General features: G+C 33.0%; 1 protein-coding gene across 15 annotated transcripts in view; it reads right to left on the bottom strand.

The window, feature by feature from the left end:
- Positions 1 to 24,632, bottom strand: part of afd-1 — a gene marked incomplete at both ends in the record, with an annotated part of 49,607 nt that overhangs the window by 3,600 nt on the left and 21,375 nt on the right. For 5 of the 15 annotated variants that reach the window (NM_058537.6, NM_001026489.8, NM_001356800.4 and 2 more), the window contains 9 exons: positions 737 to 1,120; positions 2,181 to 2,471; positions 3,877 to 4,315; positions 5,896 to 6,035; positions 8,761 to 8,856; positions 9,379 to 10,646; positions 13,140 to 13,201; positions 19,332 to 19,414; positions 20,127 to 20,306. In NM_058537.6, coding sequence (NP_490938.3) covers positions 737 to 1,120; positions 2,181 to 2,471; positions 3,877 to 4,315; positions 5,896 to 6,035; positions 8,761 to 8,856; positions 9,379 to 10,646; positions 13,140 to 13,201; positions 19,332 to 19,414; positions 20,127 to 20,306 — 2,943 coding nt within the window. Of the gene's footprint in view, positions 1 to 736; positions 1,121 to 2,180; positions 2,472 to 3,876; positions 4,316 to 5,895; positions 6,036 to 8,033; positions 8,058 to 8,760; positions 8,857 to 9,378; positions 10,647 to 13,139; positions 13,202 to 13,297; positions 13,626 to 19,331; positions 19,415 to 20,126; positions 20,307 to 24,632 lie in introns of those variants that run through there. The other 10 variants (NM_001026490.6, NM_001306400.4, NM_001306402.3 and 7 more) reach the window with 7 other exon arrangements.

Here is a 24,632-nt window from a genome sequence, read left to right as displayed (position 1 = left end):
TTTGCCAAAAATCGGTTGAAAATTCGCCAAAATTCCTTCGAGAATTCGCTAAAATTTCTCCAAAATTACTGTTAAAATTCGCCAAAATTCCGTTGAAAATTCACCAAAATTAATTTAAAAATTCTTCAAAAATTCGCTAAATTTCCTTTTAAAAATCTCCAAAATGAGTTTCAAATTTCGCCAAAAAATTCCTCAAAAATTCGCTAAAAATTCTTTAAAAAAATCGCTAAAATTTCTTAAAAATTCGCTTAACGTTCGCTAAAAATTCGCCAAAAACTTGCCAAAATTCATCTAGAATTCGACAAAATTCACTAAAAATTCGCCAAAAAATCGTTAAAATTCGCCAAAAATTCCTCAAAATTCTTGCAAAATGCACCGAAGATTCTTCAGAAAATCGCCAAAAATCAGTTGAAAATTCGCCAAAATTCCTTCGAGAATTCTTCAAAAATTCGCTAAATTCGCTTAAAATTCGCTTTAAATTTTTCGAAAACTCGTTAAAAATACTTCAAAAATTAGTTAAATTCCTTTAAAAAACGCCAAAAGTTCTCGAAAATTCGCCAAAAATTCGCTAAAAATTCGTCAAAAATTCCTCAAAATTCTTGCAAAATGCTCCAAAAATTCTTCAAAAAATCGCCACAAAATCGTTAAAATTCGCCTAAATTCCTTTAAAAAAATGCCAAAATTTCCTCAAAAATCACGCAAAAATGCTCCAAAAAAAAAACGGTGTGCTCCAAACCTGTGTAATCGCCGTCGGCACAGCTCCACGAATCGACGCCGGTGGTGTCGCTTTCGGCATATTCAGGTCGACAGGCCTGATAACAATGGCTGGCTCCTGTGAAAGACTATTATGAGATCTCGATGAGCTCAATGCTCCACCCAACGTCACATTCACTCGGGGAGAAGTGTTATTAGAGGAAGAAGCCACTCCTTTTGGAGCCGGGATTACTGTAGTAGAAGAGCTCGGGCTCTGATATCCATACATGCTTGCCGGTCGAATAGAATGAAGAGGGGCATAGTTGGAGGAGGTGGAGGTTACTGTAGGTACTCTAGGCGGCGGGATACGGTACTCCTCATTCGGCGTGGATCTGGCGAGCGGTGAGTTGAGTTCCAGGTCATTTAGCTGAAAGGGGGTAAGTTGGGGACACACTGCAAGGTTGCTCCACTGCACAAAGCGAGACTCCATGAAAAGGAAATCTGCGAGATGGAGATCCACGAAAAAATATTCCAAACTTTACAACGATCGACTCGATGCTCCATGTATAAATATTAAAATCCCTAACTTTTTTCCAGTTTTTGCCGGAAAACGAAATTTCTGGGCATTTTTCAGCCAAAAAACAAGCACATCGATGCACCATGATTCGAAATTCGGCTTTTTTCCGAGAATTAATGTTTTTAAGAATGAAATTAAAAAATTTTTGCTAAAAATTTGGTGCGGTTTTTTTTACAGAAATTTCAATTTAAAAAATTTAGTTTTCTCACTATGCCACTAAAAAAAATGAAAATTTGTGTGCTAAACAGCAAAATTGTAGATTTTTGTTCAAATATTCATAGAAAAAGTGGAACATTTTGAATTCATCCGACTTGGCGAAAAATTTGTTATTTTTTGAGTCTAATTTCACTAAAAATGTGTTTTTTAAAGCAAAAATTCACACTTTTTTGCTTAATATTTGAGCATCAAAATGTGTCCTTTTTCAAAAAAATTGCCAATTTTCTCGGGAAAAGAGCAAAATTCGTCGAAAATGTATATTTTCATGGAGAAATTCTAGAAAAAACGACAAATTTCGATTTATGGTGCATGGATATGCTCGTTTTTGGGCTCAAAAATGCCCAAAAATGCACGTTTTCCAGCAAAACTGGAGAAATTAGTGATTTTCAAACATGGTGCATCGAGCCAAAAAATGAACGAAAAACTCGTCGAAATGTTGATTTTCATTAAAAATTCTTCAAAAAAGCTGAATTTCGAATCATGGTGCATCGATATGCTAGTTTTTAGGCTTAAAAATGTCCAAAAATGCACATTTTCCAGCAAAAATCTCGAAAAATTAGTGATTTTCAAACATGGTGCATCGAGTTTGAGAAAAAAAAAATGCTAAACATCGCCGTAAAGTTTTTCTTCGGAAACAACTTTTTCGTAGATCTCCTTCTCACAGATCCCCTTTCCATCAGGCCTGAACACCTACCGCTCGATGAATATCCTGTGTCGACTCCCGTGCCGCGTTACTCGAATATCCGACGAGACCGCCCGAATTTCTGGGCGGTGCAAACAGATTCGACGCCGACGTCGGACGGTACAGATTGCTGACCGGCGAGGCGGCGGCCGCTTTTCGAAGAGCCGATGGAGATTGAGCACTTGGACGTGTTGGCTGGATTACTGTAGGCCGTGTCGAGTGACGGTAGTGAGATGGAAGCTTGTCAAACACTGAACTTCTCGCACTTCCAGTCATTGATGATTGAGAGAATGAGGCGTTTGGCTGGAAAATGATGAGATTCGGGAAATTGAACATTTGAATTTTTCGTGTAGTCCCCGTGGACAACTTTGTGATTTTTTTTGAATTTTCTATTAAAAATTGGCTGATTTTAGAAAATAAATGGCATGTTTCTCTAAAAATTTCGTAAATAAAAAATATTATTTTTGTGTAGTCCTCGTGGACATCTCAAGTGATTTATTGTGATTTTTTTTTTGGATTTTCTCTTTAAAAAAATTGGCTAATTTTATCTAAAAATCAGCTAATTTCATTTCATTTTTTCACTTAAAATTATTGATTTTTTCGAACAAAAAAATCCAGGGAATTTTTCGTGTACTCCCAGTCAGGGATGGACTTCACCCGTAAAATTCAAAAAAACGGGTGAGCGGGTCACCCGTTCAAAAAATGTCCAAATAACTTTTTCGACAAAAAAACGTACTAGTTCGAGCACTAACTCTCCATTTATCGAACAAACAACAAAATAATGAACGAAAAATAACAAAAAAAAACTAATTCAAGAAAGTATTTCAACTTTTTTATCCTTTGATTTCCATGAAATTGATGTTAATTTTCGTTTAAAAAAGTTGTCGTTCACCCGTTTCCGAGACCACGGGTGAGCGGGTCACCCGTCACCCGTGAAAATGCCCAAAAACGGGTGAACGGGTGAATCCATCCCTGCTCCCAGTGGACAACTTCAACTTTTTTAAAAGGTTTTTTTTTGGATATTCGTATTTTTTGGGAATTCGCGATTTTTTCAAAATCAAAAAATATAAAACTTGAAAAAATGTAATTTTCAAAAAAAATCCAATCATGGTGCATCGACTCTAAAAATCCGGTTTTTTATCCAAATTTCTAGAAAATATAAAATTTTAAAATTGTAATTTTTCAACTATTCTGTAAGCTTTTTGAGAAATTATCGATTTTTCTTTAAATTTTTTTTTGAGAAATTATTTATTTTTTCAAATTTTTGAGAAATTGTCGGGGGTTTTTTTTCAAAATAAAAAAAAGATTCTTTTCGATTTTTTTATTATAATTTTTTTCAAAAATTAGAAAAGTATCGGTTTTCTTAATTTGACAAATTATCAATTTTTTTGAAATTATCAGATTTGTTTATTATCGAATTTTTTTCAAATTTTAAAAAGAAATATCGTTTTTTCAAATTTTCGAGCAATTATCGATTTTTGTTTTCAAAATTTCTAGCAATTATGGATTTTTTTTAATTTTTGCAAAATTTCGATTTTTCAAATTTTCGAGCAATTATCGATTTTTATTTTCAAAATTTCTAGCAATTATGGATTTTTTAAATTTTTGCAAAATTTCGATTTTTCAAATTTTCGAGCAATTATCGATTTGCGTCAAATTTTGCGTTTTTTTTTTAAATTTTTCTTGTCAGAAAGTCCTAAAACCGTACATCGTGCTGCAAATCACTAGCCGACGAGCTTCGATAATGTTTCGGATCCCCCGCGGGAGCTCCCGGAGCAGCACTCAAATTGCCATTATGCATCATATTATGATGAGCATAGTGTTGTTGCATATGACTACTCGACGCATTTGATGATGAATTCGAAAGTGGTGCTACGAAAGCACTATTTCTTCCAGATGATCCTCCTGCTCCGCTGGCTCCACCATTTCTGTGATTATAACTCGGTGGTGGTTGTCCATCATAAGACGGAGTCCGTCCAACATGTGAATAACTCGGCGGGGGTACTGTAGATGGAGATGGTGCAATGAAATTTGAAGTTGTCGGTGTTTGGGATCCGAGCCAATTGCTGAGCCCGTTACGGTGAGCGGCTCTTTTCCGGACGTCGAAATGCACCTCGTTTCCACTTTGGGTCATGAGACGGGCGGCGCTGAAATTTTGAGATAAAAAAATGAATTTTAATTTTTTTCAAAAAAATTTTTAAAGCGGCGTTTAAAACGCAAAAAAATTTAAAAAAAAACAAAAAAAAAGGTTTTTTTTTGAAATTTGCACTGAAAAACTGACGAAAAATCGATTTTTTATTGGTTTTTTCGAGGAAAAATGAAAGTTTTTTCGGTTTTTTTTTGTTTTGGAAAAATGGAGGTTTTTTTGGGATATTTTTTGGAAAAATGGGCGTTTTTTATGATTTTTTTTTGGAGAAATGGACGTTTTTTGTGATTTGTTTTGGAAAAATGGAGGTTTTTTGGGATATTTTTTGTTGGAAAAATCGATTTTTTATTGGTTTTTTAGAGGAAAAATGAAGGTTTTTTTTTGGGATTTTTTTTGTTGGGAAAATGGATTTTTAGATTAAAAAAAAATGAAATTACATTTTTTTGACACCTTTTTTAGTGCCATATGGTAAATGCCAAAAAAAAATCGCGAAAAAAAAAGGTTTTTTGTTCGAATTTTTCTCTGAAAACGGAGAAAATTGATTTTTTACTGGTTTTTTCGAGGAAAAATGAACGTTTTTTAGGAATTTTTTAGGGATTTATTTTTTGGGAAAATGGGAGTTTTTGGGATATTTTTTGGAAAAATGAAGGTTTTTTTGGTTTTTTTTTTTGGAAAAATGGAGGTTTTTTGGGATATTTTTTGGAGAAATGGGCGTTTTTTATGATTTTTTTTTGGAGAAATGAACGTTTTTTTTTGAGAATTTTTTTTTGGAAAAATGGACGTTTTTTGTGATTTTTTTTGGAAAAATGGAGGTTTTTTGGGATTTTTTTTTGTTTTGGAAAAATGGAGGTTTTTTGGGTTTTTTTTTTGGAAAAATGGAGGTTTTTTAGGATTGTTTATTTGTTTTGGAAAAGTGGAGTTTTTTTGGGATATTTTTTGGGAAAATGGGCTTTTTTTGGGATTTTTTTTGGAGAAAAATGGACGTTTTTCGGAATTTTTTTTGTTTGGAAAAATGCAAGTTTTTTAAAGAAATTTTTTTGGAAAAAAAATCGATTTTTTATTGGCTTTTTTCGAGGAAAAATGAAGGTTTTGTTTTGAAGACGGTGATTTGTTTTGAGTTTAAGGGTAAATATTACAGAATTTTCTATTTTTAAAATTGATTTTGAAACGAAATTTTGAATTTTTTTATATTGTAATATAAATTGCATTTTTAATATAATAAAATCTAAAATTTTAGATTTTAAAAGAAAAATCGAAATTTAAAAATTACAATAAACATTTGAAATTTATAGACTTTTTATATCACAAATTAAAAATTTCCGATTTTTTACAATAAAACAATTGAAAATTGAAAATTTTAGATTTTTAACCATAAAATCAAGAAAGTTTTTTTAAAATGAATTTTAAAAATTCTAGAAAACCAGCCAAATTTTAGATTATTTTTACAATTTTTTCAGATAAATCGCTCGTTTTGAGTGCTTTAAAAATATTTTTCAAGTGATTTTTTTTCAATTTTCCAAAAAATTTGAATATTATGCCGCCAAAGCTGGTTTTAACGTCAAAAATCATTGAAAAACGAACTCTTCCTGTGAAATTCCAATTAACGAATGTCCGTTAACACTCAATAACTGATCACCAGTCTCGAGTCGTCCATCGTGTGCAGCCGGTGTTCCTTCGACAACCTTCTTCACATAAATTCCCATTTGACGATCACCAACACCCTGTAATTATGCAAAAATTGGAATTTTGAGGAGGGGAAAAATAGTCATGAATTTGATAATAACTATTGTTGACCCTTTTTAAATAACACCAGCAATTTTGCAGTTTGCCCCGAAAATTGCTGATATTATAAAAAATTATATTAGGTTGAACCGGAAGTCTTTGTGACTTGTTCAAACGTTTATTTCTCGAAGCAAGAGAAAATAGAGTTGCTTGTCCATCAGGGGTGAACGATTGAAAACTTTCTTCAGGTTCCGTGGTTAGATAATGTAGAGGCCCCCAGTAATTATTTTGCTATCAGGTAGCAGTTCCCTGTAGATGGGGCCGTACACTCCCCACCACACTGTGAGCATGCCTTTTTTGGGGTGAAGGTCAGGTTTGGCGGCATCCTGTGGGGTGTCTCCTTCTCCAATCCACTGGTCACGCTTGTGGTTGTTCTCGTAGAGGACCCACTTCTCGTTTCCAGTGATGAGTAGGTCCAACCATCAATCGCCCCCGTGGAGAATGAGGAGGGAAAGGGAATCATCCACTCAAAAATCAAGCTTGGCTTGTGTCAAGGTGTGAGGTATGAATCAACCCCTAATTTTCTTTATGCCGGGAGCTGCCAAGCCCTGTACGATGTTGGTTTGATGAGACCCAAGTGCGGTTGACAGCTCACGGGTAATTCGGAAAGGTTCCGTTGCCACGGCTTTCTTCAATGCATCCAAGTCCAATTTATGGGGTCTCATGATCCTCAAGAGAAAAGTCGTCCTTGTCGAAGCGGTGGAACCAATTGTGTATGACATTATAGTGATGATCATGTGTATGATAAACATTCTCAAGGAGACTCTCTAAATCCTTCATCGTGGTATGAAAGAGGAAGAAGTACAGCAAACTATGTCGGATGTGGATGGCACTGTTTACATACATCGTTGGCTAACTATACTCAGGTCAGAGGGAAGGGATTGGGGTGTTTTTTAAAATGAAGTTCCTTTACTCGTTGTTATACCCTAGCAACATAGGAACACCAAAGTGCAACTGCGGCGAGCGGTGGAGAAGCAAACCCAGTCACAAAGACTTCCGGTTCAACCTAATATAAAAAGGGTCAATAGTTATTAGTATATATATATATATAGCCTAGTTATCTAGTTTTTAACGAACCGAAATGTAAACTTTTGAAGTAAGGGTGGAATACACTTTTTAATTTTCCGACACTACTCGAATAGTTATATTAAAAGTGGAGTACCGAAATTTGAGACTTTGCTTTTTTAGACCCAAAATGGTCCAAAACTACCGAATTTCGTAATGAGACGCTCTGAAACTTTTTCAAAAAAAAAGAAGTTATGGCGGTTCAAAGTTTTGGAAAAATGATCTATTTTTAGCTAAAATCTCAAATTTTGGCAACTTTTCAGTGTCGCAGCGGTTGAAACTGAACTTTTATTTTTTCGTCACTTTTTAATAAGTATGCTGGGCTTTGATTAGACGTTAATTCGTTGATTTAAGTACATTTATGGTCAGTGTGGCACAAAATGTAACTTTTATTTGAGCCCCACTGACTGAAAATGTACCTAAATCAACGAATAAACGCCTAATTAAAGGCCACTATATTTATTAAAAAGTGATAAATAAATGAAAATTAGGTTCCAGACGTTGCGACACCGAGAAGTTGGAAAAAATTATGATTTTAGCTGAAAATGGGCCTTATTTTGCCGAACTTTGAACCGCCATAACTTTTTTTTGAGAAATTTTCAGAACGTTTCATTACGAAATTCGGTAGTTTTGGACCAATTTGGGTCTAAAAAAGAAAAGTCTTAAATTTCGGTACTCCACCCTTAACATTATCTATTGGTGTATATTCCTCTATCAGTATTCCACCTTTACTTTAAAAGGTTATATTTCGGTTTGTTAAAAAAAAAAAAAATATATATATATATATATATATATATATATATATTTATTTATTTAACGTATTTAACGGTACGGCAATTAATAATCGGCAAATTTTTAAAAATCTAAAATACCTGATAAACTGCAATAAGAACCATAATCCTAAACTAGATCCGAATCAGAAAAACTAAAAACCCCTAAAATAAATGTCCAAAAACTGACTTGTTTCCCAAAAGATAATAATCTATCCTTCAAAACGGAATAATATTGGTAGTGGCGGTCAGCACCTAATGCGCAACTAAATACAGAGATTAAGATTTTGGATGGTGGGAAGGAATAACTGTTGGTAATAATCCAAATGCACCTAATTATGTGTGTTTGTTACGTTTTGAGAGGCTTCGCGCGCAGAAATTGTGCTAATCCAGAGATCAAGGATTCTGGGTATTGGTGGGCTTTTCCGACTTTCCTGAGATGTTAGACATCATGTTTAATAAAATTTGGTATACACTACTCAAATTTGATATATAATTTTTTTTTGCAAATTTTTCACACTACTTTACAGTATTTTGTATTATCATTTACTATATATAAAGCGCTTATTCCGTTTGTCCATAGTTTGTAGTCTATGTAGTCTTTGTAGTCTGTGAAGTTTTGGCTTCTGGAGGGGTAGTGAGTTAGGGTTAGTGTAGGGATATAGTCGGGGTACTGTAGTGGTAAAATAGTGGTACGGTAGGAATACTGTATGATTACGGTAGTCTCAGAAAAAAAAAGCTGGTATAGAATATTATATCAACTTTTAGATAGAAACTCAAAATTAAACAGAAGTTTTTTTTTTTTTTAATTTTTTTTTCAGAATTATACCTGAGCAGCGACAATACTCAATCCGATGCCTCCTCCATTCTTCCGCAGTGTCACCTTCGATATCGTATCCGACACGGCACTTCCAAAACTGTCGCCCTGCAAAAATTATTTATAATTTGTATTTTTGTAATTTTTAGGATTTTTAGGATTTTTTTAAATATATTGTATATGAAAGCTATAAATGTAAATATAAAATATACTACATTTTCAGAAATGTTGAATTTCAAAAGTTCGAAAAAATATCAAATTTTAACTGATATAATAATAATTTTAAATATATTTTATTTGAAAAAAAAAACCTAAAAATTTCGTAGTTGGAATTTTTTTAATTTTAAAAATTATTTTTTAAAATTTAATCTATCTATTGTTTATTTTGTAAAATTATATCTATATATATAAACTATATATATGTCTGTCTATATATATACAATGCTTAATACAACTTAACAACATATACAATATTTAAGTATATTAGCTGTTAAATATTCCTATGTACATATAAAAAGATTATACATTTTTAGGAATTTTCAATTTCAAAGGTTCCTAAAAATTTATTTTTAACTGATATCATAATACTTTTAAATGCATGTTTTTTCCAAAATTTATATAAAAACCCACAAATTGTGTAGTCGGAATACTGGTCAGTGTAGTCTGCGACACACTTCTCACAATCGGGTTCTGCTGCTGCTGATGCTGATGCTGATGATAATGAGCATCGCTTGCTCCAATATGCATCGCATGCATCGAATGGGTCATCGCAGCCGGCGGTGCCGGTGTAAGCGACACCGTATGACAGAGGCGCCTATGCTGAAGTTGCTGCAAGTACTGCCAAAGACCATCTGGCACCGTTCGGAACTGCTCGACAAAGTAACCATCCTGAGGGATCAGGAACGGAAGGTTCAGCTCGTCGGACTCCTCCAGTGTCACGCGCTGCCCATCCTCCAACGTCAGCTTATCCGCCTGTTTTTCAGCGAGTCTACAGATCCGATCAACGACGTCATCGTCACATGGAATCTCGCCGTCGTCTGGTTCGAATCCCGACAGGATATGAACCACTTGGAGGCTGTTCAGCTTATAGCACGTCGATCCCAACGCGGCAACATCATTCTTCTGCGTGGCGAGAAGGTTAGCGGCCTGACGGGATCTATCCAAATGGCACTCGGCGGCCATCTCGACGCCCATTCGTTCGCAGAATCTGTGAATCGACTCTATCCGATACTGAAGACACTTTCCGAGGCGAGTATTCAACTGGGCAGCTGGAAGGTTGACTGAGACCAAGCTGTTGAACACAAAGGCATTGACCATGTGGAGGAGATGCCCGCACAGTTGAATTGTGAGCGCCGCGTTGAGACCACAAATTCTCGCCTGGCGCATCGTGGTGTCGAGAAGATGAATCACATCGCCGGTCGCGTCGTGATCATTCAGATGAATGTCCAACAGAGCCCGCGCCGCCGGACGGATGACACTTTGAAGCACTGCAACCAATCGCCGGAATATTCTCTCAATTTCCACAGATATTTTGCCATATCTCGACGCTTTCAGCTCAGTGTCCCGCTCGACAAGATGATTGAATTCCGATGCGTTGGCAAGCCAAAAGATCAGATCATCCTTCGACGAGCATTCCTGAGCGATTTGCTTGAAATTCGACTCGATCCGTGAGAAGAATTGCACAGAGTACGGTTTATTGTGTGTGTGGAATGATCGAAGTGCCAGGTAGAGAGAGTAGGCAGGCGATAGGCGGAATGTGGACATTTCCGATGAGGTTGCCGCACGATTCGACATCACTTCGGCCAGGAAATCCCATACATTGTAGTCGCCGATTTGAATTGAGAGCGGCAGTTGGAGGGGTTCCTGCGCGGATTTTGTAGAGTACGGTGGCAGGATGTCTGGAATTCAAGATTTAAGTTGTTAAGAAAATTTCGGGATAAAAAAAAAGTGGAAATTGTTAAATATGTATTTTTATCGATGCACCATGTATCAAAAAATTATAAAATTAAGGGATTTTATACTTTTCGGGAAAAAATTGGGATTTTCTGAGAATGCACCATGGCTAAAGTTGAGTTGGCAGCAAAATTTCGGGATAAAAGTGGAAATTGCTAATTTTTTTATTTTTATCGATGCACCATCAGGGCTGGGAATTTTTTGGTTTTTTTTTTGGTACTTTGACGAAAAATCGATTTTTTGGTTTTTTAGGACCAAAAAACCCAAAAAATCCGAAAAAAAAAATTTTCCGTGGGTAGTCTCGACTCGAGACTATTCTGTATTAAAATACATTAAAACATTTATTTCAACACAGTTGTAACGTCATAAATGTATTTTAATACATTTTGCAAAATTACTTGAATAACCCCATTAAAAATCAACAAAATTTTTTGGTTTTTTTTTTTTTTTGGTTTTTTTGGTTTTTCGAAAATTTAAATTTTTTTGTTTTTTGGCCCAAAATTTTTTTTTGGTCCCAGCCCTGTGCACCATGTATCAAAAAAATATAAATTTAAGGCATTTTAGACTTATTTGCTAAATATTTCATTTTCATCGATGCACCATGTATCAAAATTTATAAATTTCAGGGAACTCTCCGAGTTTTCGGGGAAAATTGGAATTATTAGGGAAGATGCTAAATATAAATACAATTTGTATCAAAATTTCTATAGTTTTGACAAAGTTTTTCGTTGAAAAAAAACAGTCGTTATGCGATTTTTTAAATTTTTTTTTGATGCATTATGACTAAAGTCGAGTTCGCAGCGAAAATTTCGAAATTTCGGGATAAAAAAAAAGTGAAAATTGCTAAATTTTTTATTTTCATCGATGCACCATGTATTGAAATTGATAAATTTTAGGGAAAAATGGGAAAATGTGAAAATTGTAAAATTTTCGTCACTAAGACCTTGAAAATTTGCAATAACAATGGAATATGCTATATTTTTATCGATGCACCCTGTTCCAAAATTGGTCAATTTTTGAGGGTTTTCAGGAAATTGGACTAACTTTTAAAAATTTTGTGTCAATGTGCCATGTCTTAATGCAAAAAAAAAAAAACTTTTAGGCTTTTCAGAAAAATTCAGCTACAATACCCCAAAGTATTTCCAAAATTAGCCTACATGGTGCATCGATTTCAATTTTCCAAAAAAAAAAATGATAAAAGGTTTAGGTCGGAACGTCGATGCACCATGTATTAAAATTGATAAATTTCATGGGGTTCCAGACTTTTATAACTCAAAAACCGTGAAAATTGTAAAATGTCCGTCATTAAGACCTCGAAAAATAGCAAAAACTCGAATATACCATATATTTTATCGATGCATCATGTTTCAAAATTGGTCAATTTTTAGGGGGAAATCAGTAAAAAGGTGTTTTCCAGCATTTTTATTTTTTTTTACACTTTTTAATCTAAAAAATTTTGAGGAACAAAAGCACTATTCGGGTTACTGTAGCTGAAAATCTTAGTCCCACAATTACTTTGAAACGTTCAATTTTGCATAACCTTTCTTTTTTTTTAATTTGCATCAATGTATCATGTCTTAATGCACCATGTCTTGTATTTGGAAAATTGAAATTTCAGACTTTTCAGAAAACATTCAGCTACAGTAACCCAAGGTGTTTCAAAAATTAGCCAATTTTAATACATGGTGCGTCGATTTCAATTTTTCAACAAAAAATGGTTTAAGTTATTACGGAAAATACTATAGGTTGGTAAAAATAAATTTGTTTTAAAATTTCGTAAATCGTCAATTTTTATGTCGATGCACCATGAGTTGGCAGCGAAATTTTCGGAAGCAAAAATGTGGAAATTGCTAAACTTTTTAGCAATTTTTTTCAATGCACCATGTACTAAAATTGTAAAATTTCCGTCATTAAAACCTCGAAAAATTGCAAAAAATCGAATATGATATATTTTTTATCGATGCACCATGTTTCAAAATTAAAACTGAAATTTCAGCTACAGTAACCCATGGTGTTTCCAAAATTAGCCAATTTTAATACATGGTGCATCAATTTCAATTTTCCAACAAAAAAATGTTTAAGTTATTAGGGAAGATACTGAATATATAGTAAATTTGTATTAAAAGTTCGTAAATCGTCCATTTTTTTGCCGATATAACTCAAAAACCGTGAAAATTGTAAAATTTCCGTCATTAAGCCTTAGAAAAATTGGACAATTTTTGGGGGTTTCCAGGAAATTGGCCTATTTTTTTTTAATTTTGTATCAGTGTACCATGTCTTAAATTAAGACTCTTAATGCACCATGTCTTGAAGTTTTAAAACTGAAGTTTAAGACTTTTCAGGAAACATTCAGCTACAGTAACCCAAGGTGTTTCCAAAATTAGCCAATTTTGATACATGGTGCATCGATGTCAATTTTCCAACAAAAAAAAACTCACTATTATTGGAATGCATCATAAGATCCTCCTGCCGTGATGATGAGACTGATGAGCCGGACATGCTGGAAATTAATTTTTTTTCAATTTTTATAACTTTTTCAGAAAATAAATTTAAAAATTTTCCACCAAAAAAAGTGCAACTCTGAAGCCAATCTTACAGATGTTTAAGCTGTCTAGCACTGAAATTCGCAGCAGGTGCAGCCGTCTGAAACCTCGTGACGGGTATCGGAACTGGCGGCGGTGGCTTTGCCGCAGATGTCTGCGAAAAAGTGACCCGACGGGGTCGGGGCACAGGTGCATCAAACGATGCGAGGAGGGGCTCAGCATCTGTGGATGCTGCTCGGCGATGATAGATATAACGAGAAGTTTGTTGGTGTCTGGGAAGTGCATAAGATGATGGGATGGTTGGAGAAGAAGAACCGACTCCAAATGTGGTTTCTGTTTTGTGGAGACGAGATTCCGAGTTGACTCGACGCATTTTTTTTTCTGGAGACTGGAGACTTTCGGATAGGAAATTTGGGAGAAAAATCGGAAACGACGTAGAGAAGAGATAACGACTTAGCTCACAAGGGAATGACGTTAAAACTGTGCGGGATATCGATATGAAATAAACGCTAAATGGTATTTGAGAATAGTGGCTACAAGAATCATTTTTCAAAACTTGCTATGGTGGCTCACGGGGGCTGGTAATTGCCGTCTATTGCCATTTTGGTGCGTTATTGATATGTTTTGCCAAATCAATGTTCGCAGAACATCTTTGAAGCTATGCAGCTCCGTTGAAAAAAATCTGACAAAAGAGTGATCAACTAAAAAGTTGTAGATTATAACTTTATCTAAAACTTTTCAGTTAAACACTTTTTCTAAAAAAATTTGGTTGTCGAGATGTAGACGTTATACTTTCTAGAATATTCCAAAAATGAGCAGCTCTATTCAAAAGTTTCAGCTCGACAACCAAATTTTTTTAGAAAAAGTGTTTAACTGAAAAGTTTTAGATAAAGTTATAATCTACAACTTTTTAGTTGATCACTTTTTTGTCAGATTTTTTTCAACGGAGCTGCATAGCTTCAAAGATGTTCTGCGAACCTTGTTTTTGCAAAACATATCAATAACGCACCAAAATGGCAATAGACGGCGATTACCAGCCCCGTGAACCAGCATAGCAAGTTTTGAAAAATGATTCTTGTAGCCACTATTCTCAACTACCATTTAGCGTTTATTTCATATCGATAGCCCGCGCAGTTTTAACGTCATTCCCTTGTCAGAAATAACAGAGTATCATAAATGAAAATTTTGCTTCAAAATACCCAAAAAATAGTCTGAAACTCCAAGGAATTCCAATTTTGACTGGTTTGAATTCCCACAAAAAATCTTTCAAAATTTCGCAGTTTTTTTTCTTTTTTTTCGTACAAAAAGCAAACAAACTCCCCAAAGCGATCCAAGTCAAGCCTAGACTTGATCATACTTGTCACCACCGGAAAGAGAGAAGCAGAGAGAGAGAGAGAAAGGTCGACGGGGGAGAAAGTGAGATAGAGGAGAAAATATTTAGATTTCCGGGCAATTTCCAACATTAAAATAGGGGAAAAAATTACGGGAAAAAACGGGAAACCAGTTCATTTTCGGTTTTTAAAGATATTTAAAAAAAAACTACATTTTCGGCAAATTGTGGTTTTGCATTTTTTTTTTTTTGGAAATTTCAGAATTTCAATCTCAATCGGCAAAACTGTACGCATCCTATGAATGTTCCTACATCTATCTTGAAAAGTAAGCAAATTCTATGTAAATATCAAGAGAAAACGGAAAACATTTCAAAAAGGCACACTGTTCAAGTGTTACCATCTTATCAAAAATCCTTTTAGAAACTTCCGGCAAAAGGCAAATCGGCAATTTGCCGAAAATGAAAATTTCCAGCAAATCGTCATTTTTAGAAAAATCAGGTTTTCAGTATATTCTGCTATTTACATTTAAAATAGCTATTTCGAAACCAATGCCACATGGCGTTTCTAAAAAAAAAAAAAAATTCCCGGAAAATTGCCACCAGGGGTGTGTGGCAAATTTGCCGAGCCTGTCGTTTACCGAGCTCGGCAAATATTAAAAAGTCGATAGCGGCGAATTTGCCGATCTTGGCAAATTTCAAAACTTGACGCACACCCAATATTGCCATGTTGCCGTAAAAATGACAAATTGCCGACAAATGCATGCACCGAAAACGAAAAACGACGGAATGTCGGGTAGATGACTCACACACACACACATACTCTTCACATATTTGCATTTCTTTTTTTCTTCTCTCTCCATCTCTCTCTCTTTTCCTCTCTTATCACCAACACCTTACAGTGACACTCCTCTCTTTTCCATACAGGTCATAGTTGAATGTATGTATTGATTATTCAAAAATGTGTGTGTATGTGTAAATGATCGGGAGAAAAAAAAAACTGTGGAGGTGGTGGTGGAAGTGAGTCATAAATTCAGACCAGGCGGTTTTCGGCAAATTTACAAAATTTGCCGGGAACCCTGATTTTAACTAAGACATAAGGTGTTAAACTAGCTTGAAAATATTTTTTATTAAGGCATTGTTACTGTAATATGATTGGCATAAAAAGGCGGCAAATTGCCAGAAAAAATCGGCAATTTTCGATTTGCCCGATATTTTTGGCGTTTCGAATAATGTATATGTCATAATTAAACTATTGTATGACCTTTTTGATTTATTCGACTCAAAATTGTCTGAAAACACCGAATTTCATAATGAAACTTCTTGAAAACTTCTAAAAAAACCAGTTAAGCCGGCTCAAAAAATGGCCTAAAATTAGTTAAAATATGAAATTTGACCGACTTTTCAAGCAGCTGGAAACTAAGTTTTTTTTGAAATCACCGTCAAATTTTGGGTATACAATGTAATTATCTTGCGTTTTCAACTCGATTTAGGTACATTTAAGGTCAATGGATCACTAGAAATTACCAAATTTCACAAAATCTGGTGATCCGTTGCCCTCAAATGTACCTAAATCGAGTTGAAAAGGGAAAATAATTAAATTGTATACTCAAAATTTGACGGTGATTTCCAAAAAAAGTTAGTTTCCAGCCGCTTGACAAGTCGGTCAAATTTCAAATTTCAAATTTTAACTAATTTTAGGCCATTTTTTGAGCGTAATTACTACGATATGTCTATGGCATAACGGTATCAAATTCACATCTACAGAGTTGTTAACTAAAAATTCAAATTTTCGATTAAAAAAAATCGTAAAAGCAAACGCACGAACGAACATACGAACGGAGCCATAAATTCCAAACATAAAATATTCGGAAAAGGCGGCAAAGGTAGAGAGAATGGAGAGAAAACGACAAAGTGTTTAATACCTCAATAATACACGTCCTTTTGACAAGGTAGGTGTGGTGCTCTTTTGTGCTCATCACACACACACACACACACACACATAACAGGGCTCATAAATTGGATTGTTAATAGTGGTAATATAAAAAAGAGAGGTGAATGATGATAGGGATTTTTTTTTTGAGTTTTATGATATAAATTCGAATTTCATAGTAAAAATGAAAAAAAAGCCAAATTTTTTTTCACTTTTCGAAAAAGAAAATTGAGTAAAGTTGAAATTTTTTACAAAATCAAAACAAACCAAAAAGCTCCCTATCAGATTTCCATTAAAACGTTCAAAAAATTGGGTAAAAATTCCAAAACCTGAAACAATTTTTTTAAGTGCAAAAGGAATATATTCACCTACACCTACACCTCCCATTCTCGACATACAACAAATAGAAAAAAGTCCATTATGTATGCATATTTTGCATGTCAATTGACACTACTATAACCAACAATAACACATAGACATTTTCAGTGTATATAAAAGTAGCAGAGAGACATAATAATAATATCTAGTAGTGAAGGTGTATTATTATTATTATTATTATTATGGTGATGATGATGATGGATTGTTGTAAGTAAGCTAGAAAAAGTGAAAAGCAGAAAAGAACGACAACGGAAATGTCCTTATTGAGCACTGAGAGAGCAGTAAAAGAGCATATAACGAAGTGGATAAAATCGTGTTTGCTTTTTTGTTTTTTCTACATAGCAAATGTGCTATTATTCGTATTTCGACTACTTTTTCAATAAAATAATTTTTCACAAAAAAGCCTATTTTTCTCTAAATTTCATGCGTAGATTGATACAAGATAGTACTTTATTTTTAAGACGCAAAAAATCGTAAAAATTTTAATTTTCTATATATATATATATATATATATATATATATATATATATATATATATATATATATATATCACTGGAACACAAAATTCTGAGAATGCGTATTACATAACATATTTGACGCACAAAACATCTCGTAGCGAAAACTATAATAATTTTTTGAATGACTACTGTAGCTCTGCTGTATCGATTATATCGATAATATAATACAATGTCGTATTAGAAAATTTTCAAATTTTATACGATTTCCTTTTTTTTGTTGTTCTACATCATTATAAAATCCAAAAATAAAAGCGAATTCTCGAGATTTCAAGATCTTCTAAAAATCAGTCATTTCAAGAAAGAAGTAAGAAAAGCCTCCGCGTCTAACACAAAAGCTGGACACCACCACGACCACCATCACACACACAAAAGGTCTATAATTTGCGTTTCAATTTTTTTTCCGCAGGGGGGGGGGGGAATGGGAAAATGGGTGGTATACGGAAGTCAGTTATTTGGAAAATATCAAAAGTTCCGGAAATTTTTTTAGAATTTGAGAAATTGAAAATTAAAAACAATTTTTATATATTCGCTTATAATTTTGGCCAAGCTAACAGTATTAGAATACAGTAAATTCAATTTTTTCTCCAGAAATACGGTACTTTTAATACTTTACAAAATATAACATTAAATATATATATTTTAAAACTAGTTATTAAACAATACAGTATTAATACTAAATTCAAATTTGAATTTGTCGTCTGAAATGGGGTATTAATACTGAAACGTAGAGTAAAATATATAATATTAATACTAAAAATTTTAGAATCACTACTAAATATTACAAGATTAATACTGAAACATACTGTATTTATTACTATTTTTTAAATACTAGGGTATGTTTCAATATTAATACTGTAATATTAAGTAGTCATACTGCAATTTTTAGTTTTAGTACTATATTTGTTACTCTATGTTTCAGTATTAATACCACATTTCAGACGGCAAATTCAATTTTGAATTTTATTATTATTACTATATTGTTTAGTACCTAATTTTATACTATTAGTATTATTACTTTAAAAAAGTATAGTAATAATACTAAAAAATCTAGAATTTATACTAAATATTACAGTTTTAATACCAAAAAAAATACGGTATTATTACTAATACTAATATGCTTACTAATAATACTGAATTAACTTATATGGCTAATGAAAAAGTACTTTGAACTATCTCCAAGTGTGAAAAAAAAAACTGAAAATTCCTCCAAAAGTGAACAACAGATTCATATTGCATATTACTGTTTGCATTTTCATCCTTCCTCTTTCTTCTTCCTCCTTCTCCGTACTTTTTGCATATTTGATATATGTATGTATATATGTATGTATGGGTGTATACGTATTGTTGTGTAAAATTGAACAATTTGTGTGTGTGTGAGAGAGGAAGGGAGTGATGCAAAACACTTTTTGAAAATTTTGAAAAAAAAAACGAAAAATTGGGAATAATTGTACAAAATTTGAATTTTGGTAATCGAAAAATAGAAATTTAATTATTTTTATTTTTATTTTTTAATGGAAATGTATTGTTGAGTAAAAAATGAAAATTAAAAAAATTTCATTCTTATATTTTGATAAACGAAATTCAAATTTTCTACAATTTTTCTCAATTTTTCGTTTTTTTTCAAAAGATTTTTTTTTTTTGAAAAACACCGAAAACATGTTTAAGACAATTTTTCAAATGAGAAATTTTTGATTTTCGCTGAATAACCGAAAAAAATTAAAATTTCGAAAATTTTCCTTTGTTTTCTCTAAAATTGATATTTTTGTCGTACATTTTTTTAAAATCGATATTCTAAAAAAATTTTTTTTTTAAACATGCGCCAAATAGCTTAAAAATTATTCCAATTTCTGCAAAAAAGCGGCTCCAGAATTTCAATTTTTGGTGGTTAAAAAAGCAATTTATATTTCAAAAATTCAGTGGAAAAATCGTACCTCGGCGGATAATAATCGTTCTGTTGTGGTAGACTACAGTAATCCGATGGTGCACACCTGGCAGTTGAAGCTCGTGAATCAGCCTGTAAATGGATGGAAATGGTATGTGTGATCGGAATATGACTCATATGCTGTGTGGTCAACAATAGTGGAATTGAATGGAAAAATAGATTTATAAATAGAAATTGCGCTCTATTGATAAATATAATTATACTATATTAAAAAACCATATCATTTTTATTTTAAAATTGAATTTTTTTTTGAAAAATAGTAAAATTTGATGTAATACTGCATACTTTTTGAATAATTTTCACAAATTCAAAAACTGATTTTAAAAAATTAGTAGTCACGTCTGTAGGTTATTGGAATCAGGCTCAGGCGTAGGCTCAGGTTTAGGCTTCGGTTTAGGCTTAGGCATAGGCTTGAAGAAAACAATCTAAATATATCGAAAGTGAATATAGAAGTTTTCTAAAGTTTATATGATTATTTTTTATTGGCAAAAAAATCAAAAGGGCCCAAATATTTTCGAATTTCCGTTAAATTTACAAATTAATGTTGAATAATCGATTTTTTTGCCAATTTTGAAGGTTCAGCGCGAATTTCTATTAAAAAAAATCGCATGAATAACGTAATGTAATATGTACAAAAAATTTGAACTTTTTTATATGCGTATTTTTTGGAAATTCAATCCTGTTGTGGGAATTTAGATTTATTTCTGTCATCTTCTGTCTGACAAATTGCAAAATTTTCAAACAAAAAAATTACACTTTTTCTCCAAAAAAAAAACCCCCGTACCATTTCCGGATAAAATGTCTGTTGTTGGAAGTGTCGTTGGTTCGAGTTGCTGATATTAGTACTGTTAATCTGATTTGCTTGTGACGACGACGTGCTAAACTTGAACGAATGATCGGCTCCGATGCGAATGTGATCACCGTCCCGGAGGATCTCCGTCTGCATCAGTTGATGGCCGTTCACCTGAAAAATGGGAAAAATATATGATTTCAGAATAGATTGGGATAATAACGAATTTGTAAAAAAAAGGCGTGCTTTATAAATGTATGAACATAAAAAATCCGTGATTTTATGTAAATTGATGAAATTAGCTTGGCTATATAACTAGGCTATTATATATATATATATATATATATATATATATATATATGTGCACAGGTAGATTTCCTAGAAAATCAAAACGTAGCCATTATCGGGGTATTCAAGTAATTTTACGAAATGTGTACAATTTACAACGTCACACCTGTATTAAAATACATGTTGTTGGTTACTTGAATATTATATATATATATATATATATATATATATATAAAGGTTATATCTCGGTTTGCTAAAAAACCAATACATTTCAAACAAGAAATCTATAGAAAAAATCTAAAACTTGTTATGTTACTTAACCATTTTTTAATGAAACAAACGATAATTGAGATATGAGATGTCAAAGGTGCACTACTATTAGAGAAAATACGGTATATACATTAACCTATTAAAGTCTACAGGGTGTGTTTAAAAAAACCGAAATATTCAAAACGCAAGGTCCAAAGATAAAATCTCCACGGAATGTCAGGAATTTCCAAAAATCAATCGGATTTTCCCATCGCTTCAAAATGAAGATGTCGTCATTTCTCAAACTCACTAGGAAACAGAGAGAAAGAGAATAGCGGTGTTGTCTCGATATTGGAAATTGATCGGACATTCCGTTACGTCGTGTTATATACAGCTGAGACCACCGCCATCACTATCCGAGAGAGAGAATGAAAATGACGACGGCAGAAAGAAAGCCGCAAGCCGAAAATGGAAGGAAGGCGAAAATGAGAATGGAATGTGTTAAAAGGAAAAAAGGGAAATGTTAATTAACACCAAACTTGTTCCAAACTATTTTTATGCGTTGAAACTCCTACCTGCCTGACCTGAATGCACCTTAGCTAAAACATTTATTTTCAAAACAATGATAGAAATGAGAAAATTTGAAAACTCAAGTCAAAATGGGAAAGGCCGGCGTGAGGCTGGCAGGCTTCAAGCAGGCGTCAGGCCCTGCATACCATAGAAGCCCTAGGTTTTTGTTAAAAAACCACTTGGGAATTTCAGGCAATGTATACACTATAAGTGCCGAATTAAATTTCAATTGTTTTTCAATTTGTATTATAAAATTCGGTAAAATACGTTTTTTGAGATTTTCGGCGTTTCAAGATAAATCTAAATTTCAAGTATACCTTTAATTCCTAACGTACCTAACTATAATTCTATAAGACCAAAAAAAGTCTCTGCGTACAATTTTCGGCTGACCGCAGCAATACCTACAAGACGGCAGTAATAAAAACCACAACGGATCCTTGCGAAGAAACAATAAAACCCCAGGGATAGATGTAGATGAGGTGATAATAGAGGAGGTATAGTAGTGACTTCTTTTCCGGAAGGAGACACTCCCTTTTTTATTATTATGGTGGTACTTTGGGGTTTTTCCCGAAAATTGAAGAAAATGGAACAACGGAAAGTAACTGGGAATTTTTCATAAAAATGTCATGCTCATTACATTATCCGGCAAAACAGTATAATATTTCCTTTATTGGTATTGCATTCAGGCATGGTTGTGTTTTCGGTTTTGTGGGAAATTGTCCACTGGCCAACTAATAATCATTTCTATAGTTTTACAATTAATTATTGATTTATTGATATCTTTATATATATATCGCACAATTTTCTCATAATTTATTTTTGATCTACGTTGTTGAATAGTTGAATATCCTTCGACAAGACAGCCACAACAAAATAACAACGGCAACAAGATTGGGGGCGGAGTCAAGTTCAACAGGTAGATCAAAAATAAATTATGAGAAATTTGTGCGATCGTATTTTTTCGATTATATATATATATATATATATATATATATATATATATATATATATATATATATATATATATATATATATATATAATCCTAGTAATATGGTACGTTCAAAAATCTATAAATATTAATGAAATCGAATTTTTGAACTATATACCCTAATTTCGGTCCTATGGGGTTTTGTTACTGTTATTATTGCTTGCATTACTATTATTAACCTTATGCCTTATGCCTTACCTGATGACAAAAAAGTGCAATACCAATAAAATAATACTAATTGGGCCTAATATCAATACTACTGAGGCTTAATATTTAATACTAAAAGGCCTAATATTCAATACTAATTGTACTAAAGCCTATACTAAAGCCTATATATAATAAACCCTACTAGTTAATATTACGTGCAATACTAATAAGGGCTAATAGGGACAATCTCTATTAGGGGTTTCTACCAGTAAATTCATTAATATGAAATATGGGAATACCATATCTTCTCTAAGGCGTATCTATAATTATAGCACTCAAACAATATTTGAAAAACTAAATTTTAAAGTTTCTAATATTATTGCATAATAGACTAATAGCGAAAATACTACTAGTCTCTGGTGAATATAAAAAGAACAACTGGACGTTATAATAGTAATAAAGCACGCATATCAAAAAGGTGTGAATCCGCGAAAAACCGCAAAAGTGCACAGGTGTGCGGTGGTGGTGGTCATTCCGTCTTTCTCGCCGCCCTTGTTGCGGCGTTCGTAATACAAAAAACCAACAAAAGCCGGGGAAAAAGAGAACGACGAGGCGCCGCGTAATGCTGAAGCCACCAGCTATCCCAACATACCGTCTATGGTCAGACAGACAGGAAAACGAAGAACACAAGGGCGAGAATTACGGGGAAAAAAAGGCGCCAAACAGACGGATGGGGATCTTGTGTTCACTCAATTTAGGGAGGGAAAACGATTCGGACAGCGGAGGGTAAAAAACCACGGCGATACGAGTTGTGTGTGTGTGTGTGTGTTTTGCAAACAAACTTAGTTTTTTTTTGAGAAATCTCCTCCGAAATAGAAGAACATGTGTGAAGTGTATGTTTTTTTCCAAATATTTGCTTTTGGCTATTACAGGAATAATTACGCCACGTGTATAGCTTCTCATATGCACAAGTATATGTAAAATAATGTTTTTATATCGGATCAGTGGTAGGTGTCAAAAAAATGTCAAATTGACAATTTTTTTTTTTGGGAATTTAGCCAAGTGGCAATTATTTGGAAAATTTGAATTTTTGGTCAACCCGAAAAATAGGCAAATTTTTGAATTTCCCAAAAAAAACCCGTAAATATCAATTTCTCAAAAAATAACCAAAAATTTGAATTTTTGGCCAATAAAATAGCCGAAAATTTGAATTTCCCTTAAAAAACCGAAAATTTGAATTTTCGGCCAAAAAAACCAAAAATTTGAATTTCCAAAAAAATAGCCCAAGATTTGAATTTTCGCACAAAAAATAAGCTAAAAATTTTAATTTCCCAAAAAAAAACGGCCGAAAATTTGAATTTCCCAAAAAAATAGCCGAAATTTGACTGAAATTTCAAATTTTTCGGTTTGAAAATTGCCGAAAATGTCCGTTTTGGTATTTTTGACAATTGCTGATATTTGTGCTAAATTAAAGTAATTTTGCCAATTTTTCGCCTCAACAAAAATGCCAAAATTCCGATAAATAAACCCAAAAATTTAAACGATGCGACACAAAACGATTGGCGCAATGCCAAGAAAATCGGAAGGACTTCGAAAGAAGGGATTATCAAGAGATAATTACAGCTTATTTTGAACAATTTCACCACTCATTTAAACAGAAGAAGAAGAAAAAGTTGTTGCATTCATTTTTATTTTGTCCCAAATGACGGAAATAAGGAAACAGCATTTTTCTTCCACAAATGACTTCGGTTGGGTGAACACACGACGAGGAAAAAATATTAATTTGTTTGGTTGCGCGAGGAGGATGGTATATAAAAAAACGATAGTGATCAAGCAGGTTTTGTCGAGGAGAATCAAATATGGAAAATTTTGAATTTTTTTAACTAGAAACCGAGGGTTTAGTTAAAAACTCCATTTTTTTCGGGTTTTTAACCTAGAAATCGAAAAAAAAATTTGGGAAAAAATTTGCATTTTAGAAGTGTTTTTCTCCTAGATTGCTATATTTCTTAGGCTAGGTGAAGCCTAGGAGACTAATTTTTTTCTGAGTTTTTAAAATATGCCGATTCTAGAAATATACATTATTTTTAAAAAATGTTGATACTATATTAATATGCTTTTAATAATTTTTTTTCGAATTTTCGATTATAAGAATTTTTTCAAACTAGAAATCTGAAATACGTTACAAAAGGAAAATTCCAAAAAATTAGTTTTTTTTTCAAAATTTCGAATTTTGAAATTAATTACATGCATTTATATT

The sequence above is a fragment of the Caenorhabditis elegans genome, chromosome I, assembly GCF_000002985.6.
Source record: "Caenorhabditis elegans chromosome I".
NCBI lineage: Eukaryota > Metazoa > Nematoda > Chromadorea > Rhabditida > Rhabditidae > Caenorhabditis > Caenorhabditis elegans.
The sequence above is the reverse complement of the archived record's forward strand: the minus strand, read 5'-3'. Positions and strand labels throughout refer to the sequence as shown.